Genomic DNA, 17,986 nt, shown 5'->3' on the forward strand with positions numbered 1-17,986 from the left:
GGAGATGAAAAGGAGGTGAAGATAGAATCAAGCTCTCTGGCAGCAGCTTACACTTAGATCAGTAAACTGCAGCTCAAGTTTTCAGATAACTTAAAATCCCAGTGAAATCAGTGGCAAGGTGGATGTTAGGGTAGAAGGAACAAGCACAGAGAAATCTAAGGCAGGAGAACAACAGTGAAGGAGAGAGGGTGCAGGGCTCAGCTGCTTCTTTTACACCCTTACACACACAACCTACATTTATGCTGATACAGGGGCTCTTCTATTTTAACAGGTAACCCATAGCCATAAAACAGAAGAATCTCCGTGCTCAGCAAAGAGCCCAGGCCACAGAGATGCTGAACATGCTGCCACAGAAGAGCCCAAGACACAAGTCTAACCTCCTAAATAAAGCAAACACAGGCAGCACTGAGGTATTTGCTCCCACTCTGCTAACCTTTAGTTTGTCACGCTGGAATGAGGAAAAGAGATGAAAATCAGCAGTCCTGAAAGTTATGTTTCCAGTTAGATTTTTATCTCTTCTCTCTTTTTTTTTTTTTTTTTTTTTTTTTAAGAATTCATGCAATCTTGCTAGGATTAGTAAATCAAAGCTGGGACCTAACAATTCAAAACCTATTGCATGTCGCCGGAAGGTTAAAAAATAATGCTATGTCCTTTTCTACATAATTGAGGTTACTGGATGAAACAGAATAAATTGCAGCTGTGTGTTCAGCTCTGCAAATATCTCTAGCCAATGCGTAATTGGCTGTCGAGTGGGTGGTGTGGGAGTAGGCAAGCATCCAGGTCTTGCATAAACACAGGGTTTTCTCTCTAGAGGGACGCATTTCTCGTTCAATGTTTACGCCAGTGTTAAGCTGGCTCACTGTCCCATCAGCGGGCTAGGAATTGGGTACCAGCAGAACAAACCAACACCATTTACAGAATTACAAATGTAAGCGTGCAATTCTGGCGCTCTATCTTGATCTGTGGCTGCAGTCTGGTATGGTTAGTTTGCCTGAGCAAGGTTTCATTACATACTTTTATTGCACACATTCATTATATTTTTTTTTTTAAAAGGATCTGAATTTTTTAAAGTATTCCAAACTCATTGGACTCTAACTGGAAAAAAACCCCAAACCCAGAAATTAAACAACATAATATAAAAACTACACAATATTAAAAAAATACGTCTAATAAATTAATATATATTTTATAAGAGAATACAGTAAGTCACATAATATAAATTAAGCCATAAATTCTCAAAGGGCCTCATCACTGATTCAGACAGTCTCCCTCTCCCTCCCTCCCTCCCCACTGATGGGAATCAATGGGAATTTCAGTCTTTTTTTTTCACTGGGAATAGAATGGGACCATTGCTGTGCGAGCTCCACAAATAGAGCGGACACATTAGAGGGGGGAAAGAGCTGACCTAGTAGCCCATGAGAACCACTCTTGTTTTGGGGCAGGTGGCTCTCAGTCTGCACGCAAGTCTCGGCTCTGCAGCAGCAGCTTCCCTAAGGGATTGACTGAGGGGTCAGACAAACGCCGACACCGCAGACGGGGAACACTCACATAGGTAAATTAATGCAATCTGTAGATACCTGGAGGGTAGGAACAGTAAGAACCTCATACCCTGAAAAGCAAACCTTCCATAAATAGGGAATAGGGAAATATAGGTCACTGCTTCTCATGGCCCTAATTGGGAATTGGTGTGTAAAATGACTGACTTAATCTGAGTCCCAGCGAGAAATAACCACAGGTAAAGCCGAGCTGGGTTGCACCAAGGCAGGAGAGCAAACCAGGGACTGCGTGCTTAACTTTATAAGCGTTTTTATTGTACACTGCAATTTGATCCCTAGCACAGAAAGCTTTGAAAATGTTAAGTAACTCGAATGGCTAAAGGTGGCTCTGGGTGAAATACTGCATCAGTAGCAGAAGAACCCAGAGTCTTAGCTTAGAGATAACGTCTTTTTATGCTTGGGTTGACCTTTTAGTGTTCTTTTGCTTTTTTTCTGGTGTATCTATACCTAAACTAGAGTTGCTAAAAGAAAACCACACATGAATAAAGAACTTAAAAACTCTATCAATTAAATTACAAGGTCAAATATCATTAGGCTAAACTGACTAAATGTAGTTCATTTAGGGCCCATATTAGCTAAAACCAGTCCCCAAACCAGCCCAAACAAGTGAGTTACAAGGGCGGTCAGATCTGCAGGGCACCCTCTGCTATCAAGACTGTAACGAGCAGGACGGGTCTGCGCCATTTGAGACAAACAGCTGCTCTCTGTTTGCAGAGACAAAAGTGCAATTGTTTTTCCATGTGTTTGACTAGCTAAACAGAGCCTTGGCTTTAATGCAACATGTTTCCCGAATCATTCACTTATATCATGAAAGGAAGCCAGCTTGTGTCTTGAGCAGCAACAAGACAAGCCAGGGAGAAGTGTGGGGAAGGGGCTGTAAAGTAGGCAGCCGGGGAGCAGCAGCATCCCCGAAGCGCTCGGGGCAGAGCACTGTGATAGCCAGGATGCTGTAAATCCAAAAACATTTGAGAAACCCTTCAAGGCTTCAAGTGAAGTGGGTATTGCAACTAAACCTAATAATACAAAATGCTTTTCATCCTCAACCGAGAGCAAAAGCAGTTCAAAATGCCAGCATTTTGCTGTGCTGGCCTCTAATTTGATCTCTTTTCTATAGACACTTAGGATATTCTTTTTAAGGTTGCAGCCCTTCTGCAGCAATCCAGCAGTGGGAGAAGTTTTTCAGATGACAGTTCTCTCTTGAGAGAGCCTGGACTACCTAAGAGTGACCTGCAATAGCCTAAGAAAGCTCAAGTGAGGGTAAGATCCCAGCTGGCGCTAAATCTCGCCGTTCAACGGGCTATAGACCACGCTGGAATTTGGAAGCTGTACCAAAACACAAGCACAGCCCTGTTTTACAGCGCAGCTGAAACCAAGACAGCTTTCTCTCTTTCTGAATGGCTACAGCTGTAAGACCTCAGAAACAATCAAGAAAACACTTTCATAAATGCAGGGTGTTCACATAGCTGGGTTATCCTGCCATAAAACACCACTTACTTGAAAAGAATTTTTAAATCTATTTTTTATTAAAATAATGTGACTAAATTTAAAAAAAAACCCAAAACACTAACCTCCCATTACAAACCTGCAGACAATTTTTTGTTTTCTGAGTTGTGTTTGCTATGGATGAGAAGGAGCCAACCTACAGACACACACACTGTAGGTCACCTGTTGCCCAACAGCATTTTAGGTGACCGGCCCTACAAACAAGTTCAACTCTAATGTCAGCTACACTGCTGTAAATGCAGAAGAAAGAGCTCTGAGGTATTATGAAACTGTCTGTATTTGCATAAGGTTTCAGTTGTTGTAAAGGAAAAAAAAAAAAAGTCATTTTATTGCCCAGTAAAACTCTCTCTCTGTTAAGAGTCTTTAGAAAAAATCACACAGAGTTATTGAAAATGTAATACTGTTTTGCAGGCCAAAATTCAGGTCTGGGGTAAGCAAGTAAAACCTTGCTAAACCTGTGTCCTATAAGTTTAGGAGGAAAAAACGGAAATTCACTATTAAAGGTGAAATTTATACTCAAAAAGCTAAACGCACTCCTTTTATATTCTACGCAGGAATTCCCACTGCCTTAATTCCTTTTTCTATAGTGACTAACATGGGTCCTGTTGTTCAAAACCAGGACTGAAAATCATAAAAATACTTTTTCTGTTTTCTTTTGTGTGTGTAGTCTGCAGTTTCCATCCTGCCTGAGTGACGTTTGAGCACCGCGCTGCTCATCTGCATGGGAGTGGATCTTTTCTGCGTTTTCTATACTTCAGGGGGGTGCCTTTTCACATGCAGAGTTTTGATTTCTTTATCACGTAACAGTCCCTGATAGCCACAGCAAGCACCCAGCCTCTAGTCCAATATAAACCTGGCTGATTTTTTAGGCGATTTGATGTCCACTGACTCAGAAGAACAGAAACCCCATGGTCCGCTGAAGCGAGTGCAGTCCCACACCCCATCTACTTGGTGGTGACTGTGCACCGAGAGACATCTGCACAAGGCTGGAATTCGCTTAACCATCCAAAACAACTTCAGCAGAAGTATTGGGCCTCCGAAGAGATGTCTTCAAAACAAACTGATCCTTAAACAATTCTGTGGGGAAAGAAGCAAGGCAAACCAAGGAAACAAGCAGAGAAATGGAGATCCACCAAAAAAAGTAGTAATGCAGGATGAAATTCTGACATGCCTGAAGACTGCGGGAGCTTTATTGTGGCTTTAAAAGAACCAGAATGTCATACTTAGAGTCTAATGGCTTATTAGTGGAAAATAGAGCAAAATAGAGGAGAATTTTGGTAAAGACTAGCAGAGACTGGAATATGGTGGCATTGGAAAAAGAAAGCCTCTGCTCACCCCCATACCAGTTACAACCTGGGCAGGGATGTCAGGGTGGTACATTGCGAAGAGAGTATTTGGAGTTGAGGCAAACACAAATTCCTTGTCAGGAGGAGGAGGAGAATGGCTTAGCAAGAGGACAGTTGTACAGACTGAGTTCTGAAACTCAGTGGAGCCTGTGCCAATGTAACATTGCTGCACGGGAGTTGGTAGGTCCAGCCTGTAAATTTGGATCTATGTGTTGCTCTGAGACTGGGAAACCATACGCTGTGAACCTCAGCCCCAGGAAACACAAGGAAAGTTTAGCACACCTGAAGTTTTATTGATTTGTGCTGGTATGAAAATGGATCTACTTTTTGATTATGCCAGATTTGTTGGCATTTTCCACCTGTCTAATCCCAAAGTACTTTTCAAGAATACCTATGTATTTTGGTAGGAAAACGGTCAGCATAGATTCATAGAATCGTTTAGGTTGGAAAAGACCTTTAAGATCATCAAGTCCAACCGTTAACCAAACACTGCCATTCCACCACTAAACCATGTCCCTAAGCATAGTTGCGACAATGTAAAGAAGAGAATCCAAATGCAAAGTGTGCCTTCCATGTGGCCACCATGGGGCAGGTTCCACCAGCTGGCCAGGGGTACAGTGTCCCTATGATATTCTCCTGGCACTCAGAGAGGTCCAACGATGATAGGGCTTCCACCACAGAAGAGCAATAAAGCAGACTGAGTAGCCAGTGCAGCAAAGGGGCAGAAGAGAGACTGATTGGCAGCTCATCCAGTGATGCACTGGGATTCCCAATGACGAGGGGAAAGGGGGACTGCTGAGAAAACATTTCATGATTTCCATCAACCTAGAGACACTGTGCTAACGTGAAGGATGATCAAGGCCATAAGGAATCTGTTGCTGCACCAGTAGTATTCTGTAATGAAAGCAAAGGAGACATTTGCCAAACTTTGTCTCCTTTTGGCAACCAGACAAAGTTCTGGCAGTGACACACAATGCAGCTCCCAAAATCATGTTTTCCTTCAGTAAGAGAAACCCCTAGCTGGTGAGAGCGCTGAATTCACAAACCTCTCAGGCAAAAGGAGATGGGTGTGATGTGGCCTGCTGCCCAGTACTCACAGAACCATGGTAAGTGTCATAAATTTAATGGCAATAATCCCAGTATAGTTAGAGTACCAAGGGTTTAAGGTAGGCCCGACCTATTGAAAAGTAGTAATGGGATGCACTCTAAAAAACTTGGGAGCTACTCACTAAGGTTAATTAAACACACCCACTGGAAGTGGAAACTTTGGGACAGGTATAGAGGCATTGCCACAGCACATCAGCAAATTGCCTTGAGCAAATGATGACCACAGACCAAAAAGAGGAGGCAGGCACAGAGTAGGAACACCCAGGCACAGATTCATGCATCGATTGGGAAGGTACGGTGACTGCTATACATGCTGTTAAACAGTTGTCAAGGACAACCAACCACTAATCCATTTTTCATGTCAATGGCAGAGTTGAGTATTTTCACATTCACAAATATTTGATCTCTTCCAACTTCTGCTGAATCATCATGCTACTGACTAACAGCCACCTTACTCAATTTTTCTTTAGTCTTTCAGAAAAATTTGCACTGAAGATCAAATAATAAAAAAAATAGCATCCACACTGTTGACCATTATGTTCTTACTATGCTCTTAATGTGTCCTGATGTGACAACCACTCTTCTTGAGCACGACTTACAAGATGTTCAAGACTAACAGCTACCCTCCTCAGCTCATTCTCTCCAATCTCTGTGATGGATAGCAGCACATAACGTCGGAGGTTCTGACTACAGCTGCATAAAGTGAAAGACGGAGCTACAACTTGTTTGAATTTTCTTTGGCTTTGCAAAACCAGAGTTGATTTTACGGTAAAATATTAATTCTGATTTCTTAAAATTAGATTTCTCTAAAGTCATAGATGCTTGAATACAGCTTCTGCATTTCTGTGGGGGAGAATGGACCTTTATGTTATTGTTTATAATTAAATACTCTCAGAAAATGAGACACTCACTTATGGAGACATGTTTGAAACTTATATATACTATATATATACTATACTCAAGCCCTACAGTAGTGGCATTCATCACACGCAGTGCTATGTGCATTTCGCTCTGCTGCTTCTCTATTTATGGACAAGCTATGAAAGCAGTTTGTCAGCAAGTTTTTTTTGAGTGTTCACATTACCAAATACATTCAGTCTGAATTCACGCTAATGTAATTATCAAATTCAGCAGCGAGCTGATAACACAGCTAAAGGAAAATACCAACCTGCCTCAGTGTTTTCATGCTGTAATTGAAAACAGATGGCAACTCGTGTAATTTATGCTTTTCTACAATCAGTAACATGCTGGTATAAGATAAGAATTCTAAGACTGAATTGCATCTGCTTCAACAACACCATATGTTAGTGCACAGTATAAATATTTATCCAAACCTACTTCATCTTCTCATTTAAGGCTCAGTCACGTGAGATAGTGAAAGTACCCTTTGGATACTTTCAATTAGCACTGAAGCGCCTCCCCGGTGCTTGAAAGGGTTAGAGTCCCAGCACCAAGGGATCTTCCCTTTCCTAAGCTGCCTGGAGAGGCTTAAATGGAGGCATGGTCGTTGTGCCTTATTTATACAGTATAAATCCCAGTCTTCAAGCTCTCGCAGGCTGCCTTTAGGAGTTAGGAAGTTTCTCACTTACGGTGTCCAAGCTTCTCTAATTTTCCCACTGTCCTGTAAAACATTGGAAATGGGCCACAGCCATAAATGGGGTATTTTTTTCTTGGGGGGATTGGGGTTTTTTAAGATTTTTAGACTAGTTTATCTTGCTTGTCAAACAGTTAAGCAGTCACCAGTCATGAGGTCAGGCTGGCAAGGGCCATGGAGTGGGTTTTGCGTTTCTCTGCAGCATGGGGAACGTTCAACCTCCTGAGAATTTCACAGTTCAAATTTCTTCCTATTGCAGGAATCGAAGGCATTGGCAATTCCTCTGGTATCACATGCTTTTGGGTTGGTTTTCTCCCCACTTGGCACCTTAGAATGCATAGCTTTTGATCCTTTATATTACAAGCTTGTAATATTTTGTGACTGTGGTAGTACTTAGACTCTGTGGACTAATCAGACAGTACCAATGTTCCTTTGATGGCACGGAGACTGGGCTTGATGACCTCAATGGACCTGATGACAGCAATCTGCTCCACAAAGCAGTGACTACTCAGTTACACTCAAGATTTGGATCTTATTCTGCTAGTGAAATCATTTGAGAACGCGGACTTGAAATAATCATTTGTGAATGTAGAAGACGATGGCACAGGCAGAAAATTTATGAGGCTGACCTCCTCCATGCACCAGCTTTTAAGGATCAGAAGGAGAGCAGAAAAATGCTGACTTGATCCTGGCTGTATACCCTAATCCCTAAGCAGAGCTCGAAACAGAAGGGGTTGGTACCAGTGACCAGATGTCGTCCCCCAAACTGCCTGCTGCTAACTGAAATGAAGAAGAACTAGAATAGGGTAGAGAAGGTTGAGTGGCCGCTGGCAATTTGTATGATACAAATCCCTTAGGTGTAACAGCTATAAATACTAATTTGCTCATAATCAGTTTAAGGAGACAGACAGTCTTTAGCATTCTGCAAAGGTTAGAGGTGGGCACTGACTTCTCCAGCCAAAGGGAAGAAGAGAGAATCAGCAAAATGAGTGGTTCATTTCTCCCTTTCACAAGCCTGACACTAACCTAGGTCTGCTTATTTTGTCACACTCTGTTGCAGTGATGTCACACTAAATAACAACCTGTGATGCATAATTTAAGTCACCAGTTTGAAGACAAGTTGCATAACTTTTCAAAGAATACTTGTACCTTAAAACCAGAAATTAACTTACAGGATAGAACACTGAAAAAAGAGGAGGAAAGAGTTTTCCTGACAACAGCTGGCAATATCTGGCAGTGTCATCTGCAGAGACCTGAATTTTGCAGCCAGTCAATACTGAATATTAAAGCAACCTGGAAACTTCAAAATCTTGCTGTTCCTGTCTTCCACTGCTGACGACAGCAGACAGCAAAACAGAGCTGCAAATAACTTAGAAGTACGCATCGCAACACTGGCTCCTTTCATAGCCCCGCGTCGCCTCCAGCTCCCACTTGTTAATGTGCTTACAGCAACCACGCTCTTCACAATGCTGTCACGGGCAACCATGCTTCAGAAAAACAGGTCTAAAAATACTCTAATAAAGCTAATTGACAAGATATTTATTAAATTATTTATTTGCTCAGCTTCATACTTGAAACCTCAGGTTGTAAATGGTAATCCTATTTACCAGCTCCAGAAGAGGTATCGAGAATTAAAGCCAAACCCATTACACCCTCTCACACCTCTTCAGAAGACCACACTAGTAGGGGTTTTCTCAAGATTAAATTGTCTGAAAATTCCCCCAGAAGAGGATGTTACGTATAACGGGATGGCAAGTGCTGCCACGCAGAGGTGCACGTGTGCAGTGGAGACCCGCAGCCGCTGCGTGTGGTCAGAGCCCCATCCCGAACTCATTGGGATTTCTACCGAGGCTCCCAATTCACAGCATTTTGGAGCAGGCCAGGAACCCAGCCAAGGTCAGACTGAAAGCAAGACACCACAAAGTCCTTCAGGTACATTGAGCCAGTAATGTTTACTGCTTTATATAATACACGGTAGAGTATTAAGTGCACAAAGTGAGGTCCTACAATGAGACTGTCAGCAGCAGTCCTCCCTCAACAATTTGTCCAGTGTAATGCAAAGACGAGAATATAGTGCTCTCCAAGAGAGGTAAGTGCAAAATCACAAGCTTTACAAATAGAGACTTCCAAAAACGATTACACTGGATACATCTCCTTAGGAGGAAAAACCCTACTGCTACTGCCAAGAACTTCTCTACAAACCGCAACGCAAAGTCTTGGCTCTTCTTCAAATTCTTGCCCTTTTCATCATAGCCAACTTTCCTTGTTAGCGCTTCTTTGGTGTAGTGCTCAGAGCAACACTGGCAGACAAAAGCCTCTTGCACCAGCCCACCAGAAGTTACCGTGCCCAAGAGTCTATTTTCGAAGTGCCCCTCCTGCAGCTTCCACACTGGGGAAGGTTTATTTTCAAGGAGCTGTCATCTAAAGCCTGTCATATGATTCCTTTAAATTTGCCAGATTGAAGAGATCTGTAAACAGATGGATTAAGTGACATAGATTTTTAAAAATTTCAAATACTGCACTATAATTTACATACCTATTGCCATGGGAACACCTCAGCAAAACCCCTTGTTTTCAAGGAAAACTGGCATTTCTTCACCAGGGGCTAAAGGTATTCAGTGTTTCTGAAAATGGAGTGCCAATTTTGGTGTCCAGAGAGGGAGTCTACTAATATATGGCTATATATTTTATGTGCAATTCCGCTCTGGAAAGAAATTTTATGTAAGCGTAGCACCTTTGCAAATAATCAGATATATCCCTTGTGCAAATTCAAGGCAATATATCCCATTTTTACTGTCTACAATACTGTTTGCTCCCCTCAGGAAAGCAGACTATTTTACATTCTTATGTCTTGAATGGTTCAGGTAAACCTCTCTAAACCCATGCGAGTACCTGAGCACGTGGGGAGCGCGAATGGAAGATGCGAGGACATAATTTGGTATGTAAAACCAGTTTCAGAGGTGAAGTATGAAAAATACCAGCTTAACTGGAACGTCCTAGTGTGTAGTCACAGGGCTGTCAGCATGAAACCAAAAGTAAAAACAAACCAAAGGCCCACTATATTCAGCTCTAGGATGCTGTGTTCAGAAGTGAAACCGCTAAGATTATACATATGACACCAAAGTGTTATTTTTACAAGTCGGGTTTCAGAATAGATCTACTTTATTGCTAGCTGCTAGGTTCAGAGAATAAAAGATGCTGTAAAGTACTAAACGCCCAAGTTCAGGATCTAGAACATACACATGAATAAATTCATTACTTTTAAATTTAAGTCCTTTAAATTTTAGGCAGGATTACTTTCCAAAAATGATATTCTTCATATAAAAACTGTAACTGTTTATTATACTTAGGCATTGTTTAAAACATAAAAAGTCCCAGCTCCCTCAGGAATCGAGCTGTTTGCCAGCAGGATGTGTCAGGGTGCTGCCTGCACCAACAGGCTCTGCAGCTGCCATTCCCCTTCCCAGGGGCTTGCCTGCCTGTACTCAGAAAAAGTGAATGTTTCAAAGACAGTACATTCTTACAAGCTTCATGAAAAAAAAAAAACAAAACAAAACAGAAGCCATAGAGAGGAAAGTCCTGCAGGGCATTTGCTAGGGAGGGTGCCGTGCCAGCTTGGTGGGTGTGAATATATGGGCGAGAGACAGCTGGGGGGAGTGTAACAGGAAAGGGAAACAAATTAGAAGGCAGGACAAAATTCGTGGCAAATTGGGCTGCATGTGGAATACATCTGAAACCTTCACCTCTGTTGTTACCATACAATAAAACACGACATAAGCTGATCATTTAATCTTTGTGTCTGGCCCAGCCTGGACTCTGGAGTAGGTGTAGCAGTTAGTTTCCCTTTCTTGCTTTTATCTGTACTTGGCATAATGCTTTGCTTTTATTTTTCCCACTGTACAAGAGAGTGAGTAATCCACAGACATGTGCAGGACGTCAAGGTAAGTCAATGGACCCTGCATTAGCAGCACAAAAGCCTTCACATGGAATTTGTATTTATTTATTCTTAAATCATGTATGAAAGTATTTAAGCTCTTCATGAAATATGAGGTATCATACATTCTTCTTTCCAAAATGTCTTGAATCTTAACTGCTTTGCAGCTAACAACGGGTTATGCTAGTGTCACTTTGAAGAGGTATGTCTGACTTTGCCTCTTCCTATTGTCCTTCCACGTCAGGACACATGGTTCCACAGTCAACTTGGCAGTGCTAAGTTAATGGTTGGACTCAATAATCTTAAAGGTCTTTTCCAACCTAAACAATTCTATGACTTCTATATAAGCGAGTCTGGAAGCTGCATACCAGCAACCACATAAACTGCAAAGTCAAGAGGAGGAGGCTAAAATCGTGCAGAGTTGAAAAAAGGTGAAAATAACAAAAAAAACCCCACCCCAAAATCCACAAAAAAAAACGATCACCAAAAGCAGCCAACCAACCAACCAAAAAAAAAAATACCCAAAAAAGGGAAAAGATCATAGAATCATAGAATGCTTTGGGTTGGAAGGGACCTTTAGAGGAGGATGAAGAAAGCAACTTAATAACTGAGGATAAATTAGTTTCATGTGAAAAAGGAACTTGAAGAATCTCAGGGACAGAAGAAAAGAAACAGGAGGGGGGTGAAAGCAGCAGAACTCACTGTGTACAAATGCCTCAGACTGAAACAATGATCCTCAACCCTGGCAACAAAAGCACCTCTCTCTCCCCAAGGACAGGCAGCCCAAGACCTTCACTGAGCAGCACAAATACCCCTGGTAAATCGTCCCATTTTGAAAACCAACCTTCATCCCAGCTGCGGCTGCTGGCCCGCTGGGGTCCACAGCCTGGATGTGGCAGGGCTTGCTCCCCCGCACCACAAAGCCCCAGCCCACTGCGTCGCCGACAATCTGGAAAGAGAAAAGAAGGATGTGATCACCTTCGGACAGCTCGGTGAAATTCAAGGGGGTAACATCTAAATGGTTCAAGACATAATTTCAGCATCTCTATACTTCCAACACATAGTAAAGGACATCATTGTGTACAGGCTGCTCTATCACTCATGGGAAAGGCTCTATCCAAATGATTCCTCTTGCTTTTAATGAACTTTTTTTTTTTTTGTTGAACTAGGAGGCTGTAAGAAGCAATGGTCCAATGACTAGGTTCAAAATTGTCTTTACAGAAAGGCTTTCTCTAATACTGAATATGAATCAAAATTTCTGTCCCATCATAGTGTAGAAAGACCTAAGTAGAAAACTTCAATTTGGGTAGGTAATCCACTCCTGCAGTGCAAGTATTACCAGGAGCACAAAGTCTAGATGAGTTTGCGTAATACAGATGTTACTGGCTTTATGCAAGTTTACACTCCATTTAAGTCAGCAGTACTACATTGGCATAAAGACAGGATAAACAAGTGCAGAACCAGGCCTGAAATGTGTGGAAGTACTGATAACGGCGTTCGGGATTTTAAAGTACAAACCTCAGCAAATGCAAATAAGCTCTAATTACCTCAACAGAAAATGTCTGTTTGGATTACCTTATGCATACAACATGCAGAAAATAAAGAAAAAGATTGGAGACATACCGTAAAAGTTTTTCTTACATATGGGGCTCCAGGCATCAAGAGCTCATCAGCAGTCACAGGTCTCTTTAATACTGTGGAGGTAGATAAATAAATATTCAATATAAGCATTCCTCTAGAGTTTTTCCTAATAAGTAAGATACAGTGTTGGGATACATCATCTTTTTGGTCCCACTTCCCACACACTCCTTCGGTGCTTGCAGACTTGCTTGAAAGTAGTAAAAGAGCCAAGGAAAAGACAGCAGAATGACTCTTGAGTACAAGGGATGAGATCTTTGGACAATCAGGACATTCAGCCAACAGACTTTGTTGTCAACCATCAAGATCCACTAAACACTACTGCAAATGTCAGAAATGGCTGTTCCTGTGTCCAGTGTTGAAACGAGTGACTGACCTTCCTGGCGTGGAGCAGCTTTTCCTCCTGGCTCGTTCTCTGAATCAGGTTGGAATCACAGAATTAAGTAATAAGAAAACCCTGCTCGAGTCGGGAATTATCCCAATAAAGAGATTTCTGCAATTGTAGGCACAGACAGCTAACCCCATCTTAACCAGGGACAGCCTATGCAATCTATAGCTGGCTGGGATTTTACATGAAAGGAAATACCAATGAGTTTCTGCAGGTGATTCCCCATTGCCTCGCTATGTAATGGGGTAATTTTCCCCTGAACAAAGTAAATGTAAAGTTCTGCCAAATCAAATCAATACCATTCTGCATACCAGTTTTTATCTGTCTATAAATGCTTCAGAAGATGGAGGACAATGGGAGGATATACGTTGTTCACCATATTTGCCCGCTTCACCTCTAAAACTACGGCTTCTTTTCTTTTAGTGATAAATAATTTTGATGATGTCTGCCTTTTCTGTCACTGGTGGAAGATAAAATTTCCCACAGATGGTATCTGAAGACATTCATGAGTTTCTTAATGACATTCATGGGAGCAGGGAGAATTCTTGCATACAAACCAATATGTATTTTTTTTCTTTCCCATGGATTTTGATAAACTGTCATTTAGCCAGCGTTACACTTTGCAGAGTATGCCTGGACAACATAAAAAACCGGAATGATTAGGCTCATTTGACAAGTCAGAATCACGTAAAACATCCATGCAAGACTCGCTTGCGTGCCCCCCTTCATTATACCTCCAGAAATTCTTTTTGTTTGATGATTGTTTTTCTACATGACTGGTCAAGTCATGACCTGGGGGTTTTTTAAGTGTTTGCCTGCACGAGAACTCCTCTGACAATACACTTCTGCCTTGTCTTTATTAGCATGCAGTTCAGTGACATGCTCTGGTTCTGGGTAGCAGGAAACTATTTGTGAAAAAAATCACCCTGTAGTCCAGCAGAGAATTAAGAATTCCTCCATAACATTTACGTCTGAAAGCCTTATGTTAACCTCTGTGAAATGAGGTGTGGATCTGTACTTGTGCTGTGGGAGAAATTACCCTGCGTTGCCTGTCACTGTAAAATTCTTAAAAATAAGGCTGTTCATAAGTCTGTTGCCATCTTCTTTCAACTATGAGTCTGTGAAAGCTATTCAGAGTTTGAAAACTAGTCCTATGGGAGAATTTCTTTTAAAAAGTTAAGAATTTATGCAGGGGCAACATCAGCCTATCCTTTCTCTTCCAGTGTTGTGTAATTAATGTACTGTATCTGAAGAGCTCACCATTCAAAATCTATCAGAGTGTTTCTGGGAAGTATACCTGAGAGATATTCTGCCAAAACATGACAATGTGCCAGTCTTCATATCAGGATAAACACATTACATATAGGGGTAAACACATAGGAAGGTGGTGCCAAACGCCCAACAGCAGCGTGCGCCAAGGATGCGATGACCACCAGGACTGAGAGCATTCCCCCGAGCTGGACAGGGGGTTATGGCTTCTGCAATCCTACCAAGTCCTTAGAATTATTATAATCTAGAACCTCATACTGAATTCCCAGCAGAGCCTAAGGAGAGGGAAGGAAATGTGCTAAAAGCAGCAAGAAAATGTCCCCATAACTATGCCTTTTTTTCTGAAGAGCACACTGCACAGCAGGAATAAAATGCACTTTATCTCCAGAGTAAATTGTCAATATTTTAAACAGGATTCATATAGTGCTTGAGGCACTCTCCAGTCACCATTTCGAATGCCAGCAACCCTTTGAAAGCAAAGCTTACACATATCCAGTGAAGCCTTCCCCGGCTGCGCAACTCTCCCCATGCTGTCGGTAGAGACCTAGTAAATTTGAAATAATAAGGAGCACAAAGGGCAGCAGGGACTCTGCTTTGAAATTCAGGGCTGTTTCTGAGGAAAATGATGAGGCTGAAACAATATCTATCCTGGTCTCTTTTCCCCTTCCCAGATATACAGTAAGAAACAATTTTAGGGGAACTGTGGAAGAAGGGGTGTGTGTAAACTTCCAGCGTGGGATAGGAAATCCTTTCAAAAGGAAAATAAGTTTCAACACTACTTTTACCTTCCCAAATAGACCGGTGTAAGACCTAAACAAATGAAAATGTTGAAATGGTCCCCGACAGGCTGAAACAATGCTGCCTCTTTTTTGAGAGGCTGCTGTTTTCTGAGTTGTGTTATTTCATAGCAACTCAAGTGGCCACTGGATAGTTAGACTCTCCTCTGACTTGCACCAAAGGAATGTCTCTAGGAGGAGATTTGAATTGGTTCAGAGCTTGGCAATGAAGAGGCAAATCTGGGTCTCTGCATGTCGTCCTAAGAGATAAACTACAGCTCAAACCACAATTATGGGCTTGATGCAGAGATTATTGGAGGCAGACGTCTGGCTTGCGTTTAGCAGGACTTCAGGCTAGAGGATGATAATAGTCCCCTCTGGCCTACAAAACCTGCGATGCTGTGAATTTTTAATCTCTCCTTGAAAAGATAAGCATAGGCGCGACGCTAGGCATTCTTCACGTCACCTTCTGCCCAGGCAGATGTCTGCGCCCTGTCCCCTGTGCCCCGTCAGCTCACCAGATTTGGGGTTGCAGAGCACGGGGGGACTGCTGCTGAGCGTTGGGCTGCTGCTGAAGTACCCGCTGCTGCCACAGCTACTCATGCTGCTCCTGCGTACTGCCGACACGATCTTTATCTCCTTGGTGGGACTCACTACAGAGAGAAAATACAGAGAGAAAGGCAAAGGGTATCAATTATTAAACCCATTTCCCTGATTTCTTTAAAACAACAGCAATAAGCCGTGCTTTCGCTGACAACACTGGGAAGGGTTTAGTGTGTTTTACATAGAAGAGTCACTGCACGAGTATGGTATATTTGTGTATACTGCAGCTAACATGATGGCTGAACTGCTCCCATTGCAGTGTCTTCCAGGAGGCATTTCAACATAGGGAGATAATTTCTTCCAGTTTTCCTTCTACTTCCCATTTATTCTTTCAGTTCTTGCTAGATATGGCTGTACAGCAAATGCTGTAGAATGCCTTCCCCTCACTTTTACTCTTCTTGAAAACTCTACATAGAATATATTTAATGGTTGGACTTGGTGATCTTAAAGGTCTTTTCCAACCTAAACGATTCTATGGTTCTATGATATATCTAATTACTTTGGGCTCAGAGGGATTTCAACCAGTTCTGTTTGTTCCTGGCCACTGATTTTTGATCAGCATCTGACATGCTATCGATACAGGTGCAAAACCATCCCAGGGAGCTAAAGATTTGGTAAATCAAGTGAATGGACAATCCCTATGAACAATACACGATAGCCTGCCCTGCTTTTTTCAGATAAGCACTGAAACCCCTTGGTCAAAATAGGATTGTTTAACATCCCATGGAGTCACCCGACAGACAGCAGTACAGTTGATGAGTCACCTGAGAGAAAACTGGTGTGTTTTCTGTTGTCATGGTTCTGCTTGCGCAGGCAAAACGGGCTGTCGTGGCTTTCCGGCAGCAAGCGAGATTTCTCAGTGAGGAGCTCCATTAATCGCCGCCGGCGGCGGAAATTCATTCTGCACTGGTAGAGCAAGTTGCTGTCCATAAAATGGTGCTTGTTGGACACTGGGAAAAGAAATGGATGGAAAGTCTATGCCTGGTCGGACTGAAATCAGAGCATACGTATCTGCAGCGTGTGCAGTGCACACCTTGGTGTAAGGCAGCGACACCCAGAGCTCTCCCCTCTGCAGACTCGGAAAAAGGAGGAAGGTGGTCACCTTCAGGCGGGTAGCTTCAATATACACACTTTTATAGCGTTGATTACAAAGTAGGAACTTCAGTGGTCATTGCTGAGAGGAGTCTTTTACAGTACCTTGATTAATGACAAGCACTTCTTTTTGTCAAGTGGAAATGGATGCACTTTATCTTTCCGTGACAGGCTGCATAATGGTCCATCTCCAGGCATGCTCCCTCTGCATGCTGTTTGGTGCTGCCGGTCACTATAGACCAGACTTAGCTCCTTACGTCAAGTTTTTTGTAAGTTCATCCGTCTAGGGCAGCCCCCGGGGGCTCTGACTGACTGCCTCGCTCGGAGCTACAGGGCAGCAGAGAATCGAGACCTGTGTATTTCCTCTGTCATGTTCGCCACAGACACCGTGTCCCAGACACTTCCTGCAGGCCACTTCCTCCCCTTCGCACGGATATGCAAGGTTTGGGAACAGGCACCTGGCCAAAAATCATTTCTTACATAATGAACAGAAGTCTTAATTACAACCTGTTTTGACACTGAGAGCAAATCCCAGGTTGCTGGTAACAGAGCAAGAGCACTGAGCCTACCCGCAGACTGCAGCATTGCCGTAACCTCTGCGTATGTGCTGCCACTGATGCTGCATCTTAATAGTGATGAAAAATGCAGCAGTTGGATGGAGCTCTGTGCCAGGTCCCGAAAGTGCTCTGACTCTTTCAGGGCTTGATCCTAGAAAAGCTCTCTGGAGTACTCCCTGCATTAGTACTGCAGCAGCTGAAGTAGCTGCAGTGGATGTTTTGGCTGAGTTTTCTCCATCTTCACCTAGCTCCTGTCATCACGTTCCAAGGAAATGATTTCCCACAGTTGACCTTTTCCCTGAAGGATCTAGATTCTGGATTTACCTAGCCTATAAATTGCATTTCTTCCAATATTGAATCATAAGAACCAGTGAGTTATATGCATTTATACGTAAAATTTAAAGAACAACATAGATATGCACTCAGACATCAGCCAAATGTTGCATTTCATTTGGCCTGAGCCTCCTACCACAGACATCAAACTTTTGCCTTGCTCTTGGCTCTGCCCAGCACATGGGGTCCAAAGGCAGCAGAGCCTGAGATGTTTCATCAGATCCAGAGCCTGGAGCCCTGCTAGCCCCCTCTCCCTTCATCCTCATCCCCAACACGCTCTTTCTTGCTCT

The 17,986-nt window shown here is 42.6% G+C and overlaps 1 protein-coding gene across 1 annotated transcript in view; it reads right to left on the minus strand.

Annotated features, from left to right (window-relative positions):
- The window catches only part of DEPTOR (DEP domain containing MTOR interacting protein), a 75,775-nt gene that overhangs the window by 9,858 nt on the left and 47,931 nt on the right, over positions 1-17,986 (minus strand). Inside the window, exons 6-9 of the mRNA XM_009635966.1 lie at positions 16,479-16,664; positions 15,630-15,764; positions 12,664-12,734; positions 11,885-11,989 (exon numbers count right to left, since the gene is read on the minus strand). Coding sequence (XP_009634261.1) covers positions 11,885-11,989; positions 12,664-12,734; positions 15,630-15,764; positions 16,479-16,664 — 497 coding nt within the window. The remainder of the gene's footprint in view (positions 1-11,884; positions 11,990-12,663; positions 12,735-15,629; positions 15,765-16,478; positions 16,665-17,986) is intronic.

This window comes from Egretta garzetta, unplaced genomic scaffold (assembly GCF_000687185.1).
Source record: "Egretta garzetta isolate BGI_Z169 unplaced genomic scaffold, ASM68718v1 scaffold13, whole genome shotgun sequence".
Taxonomy (NCBI): Eukaryota; Metazoa; Chordata; class Aves; order Pelecaniformes; family Ardeidae; genus Egretta; species Egretta garzetta.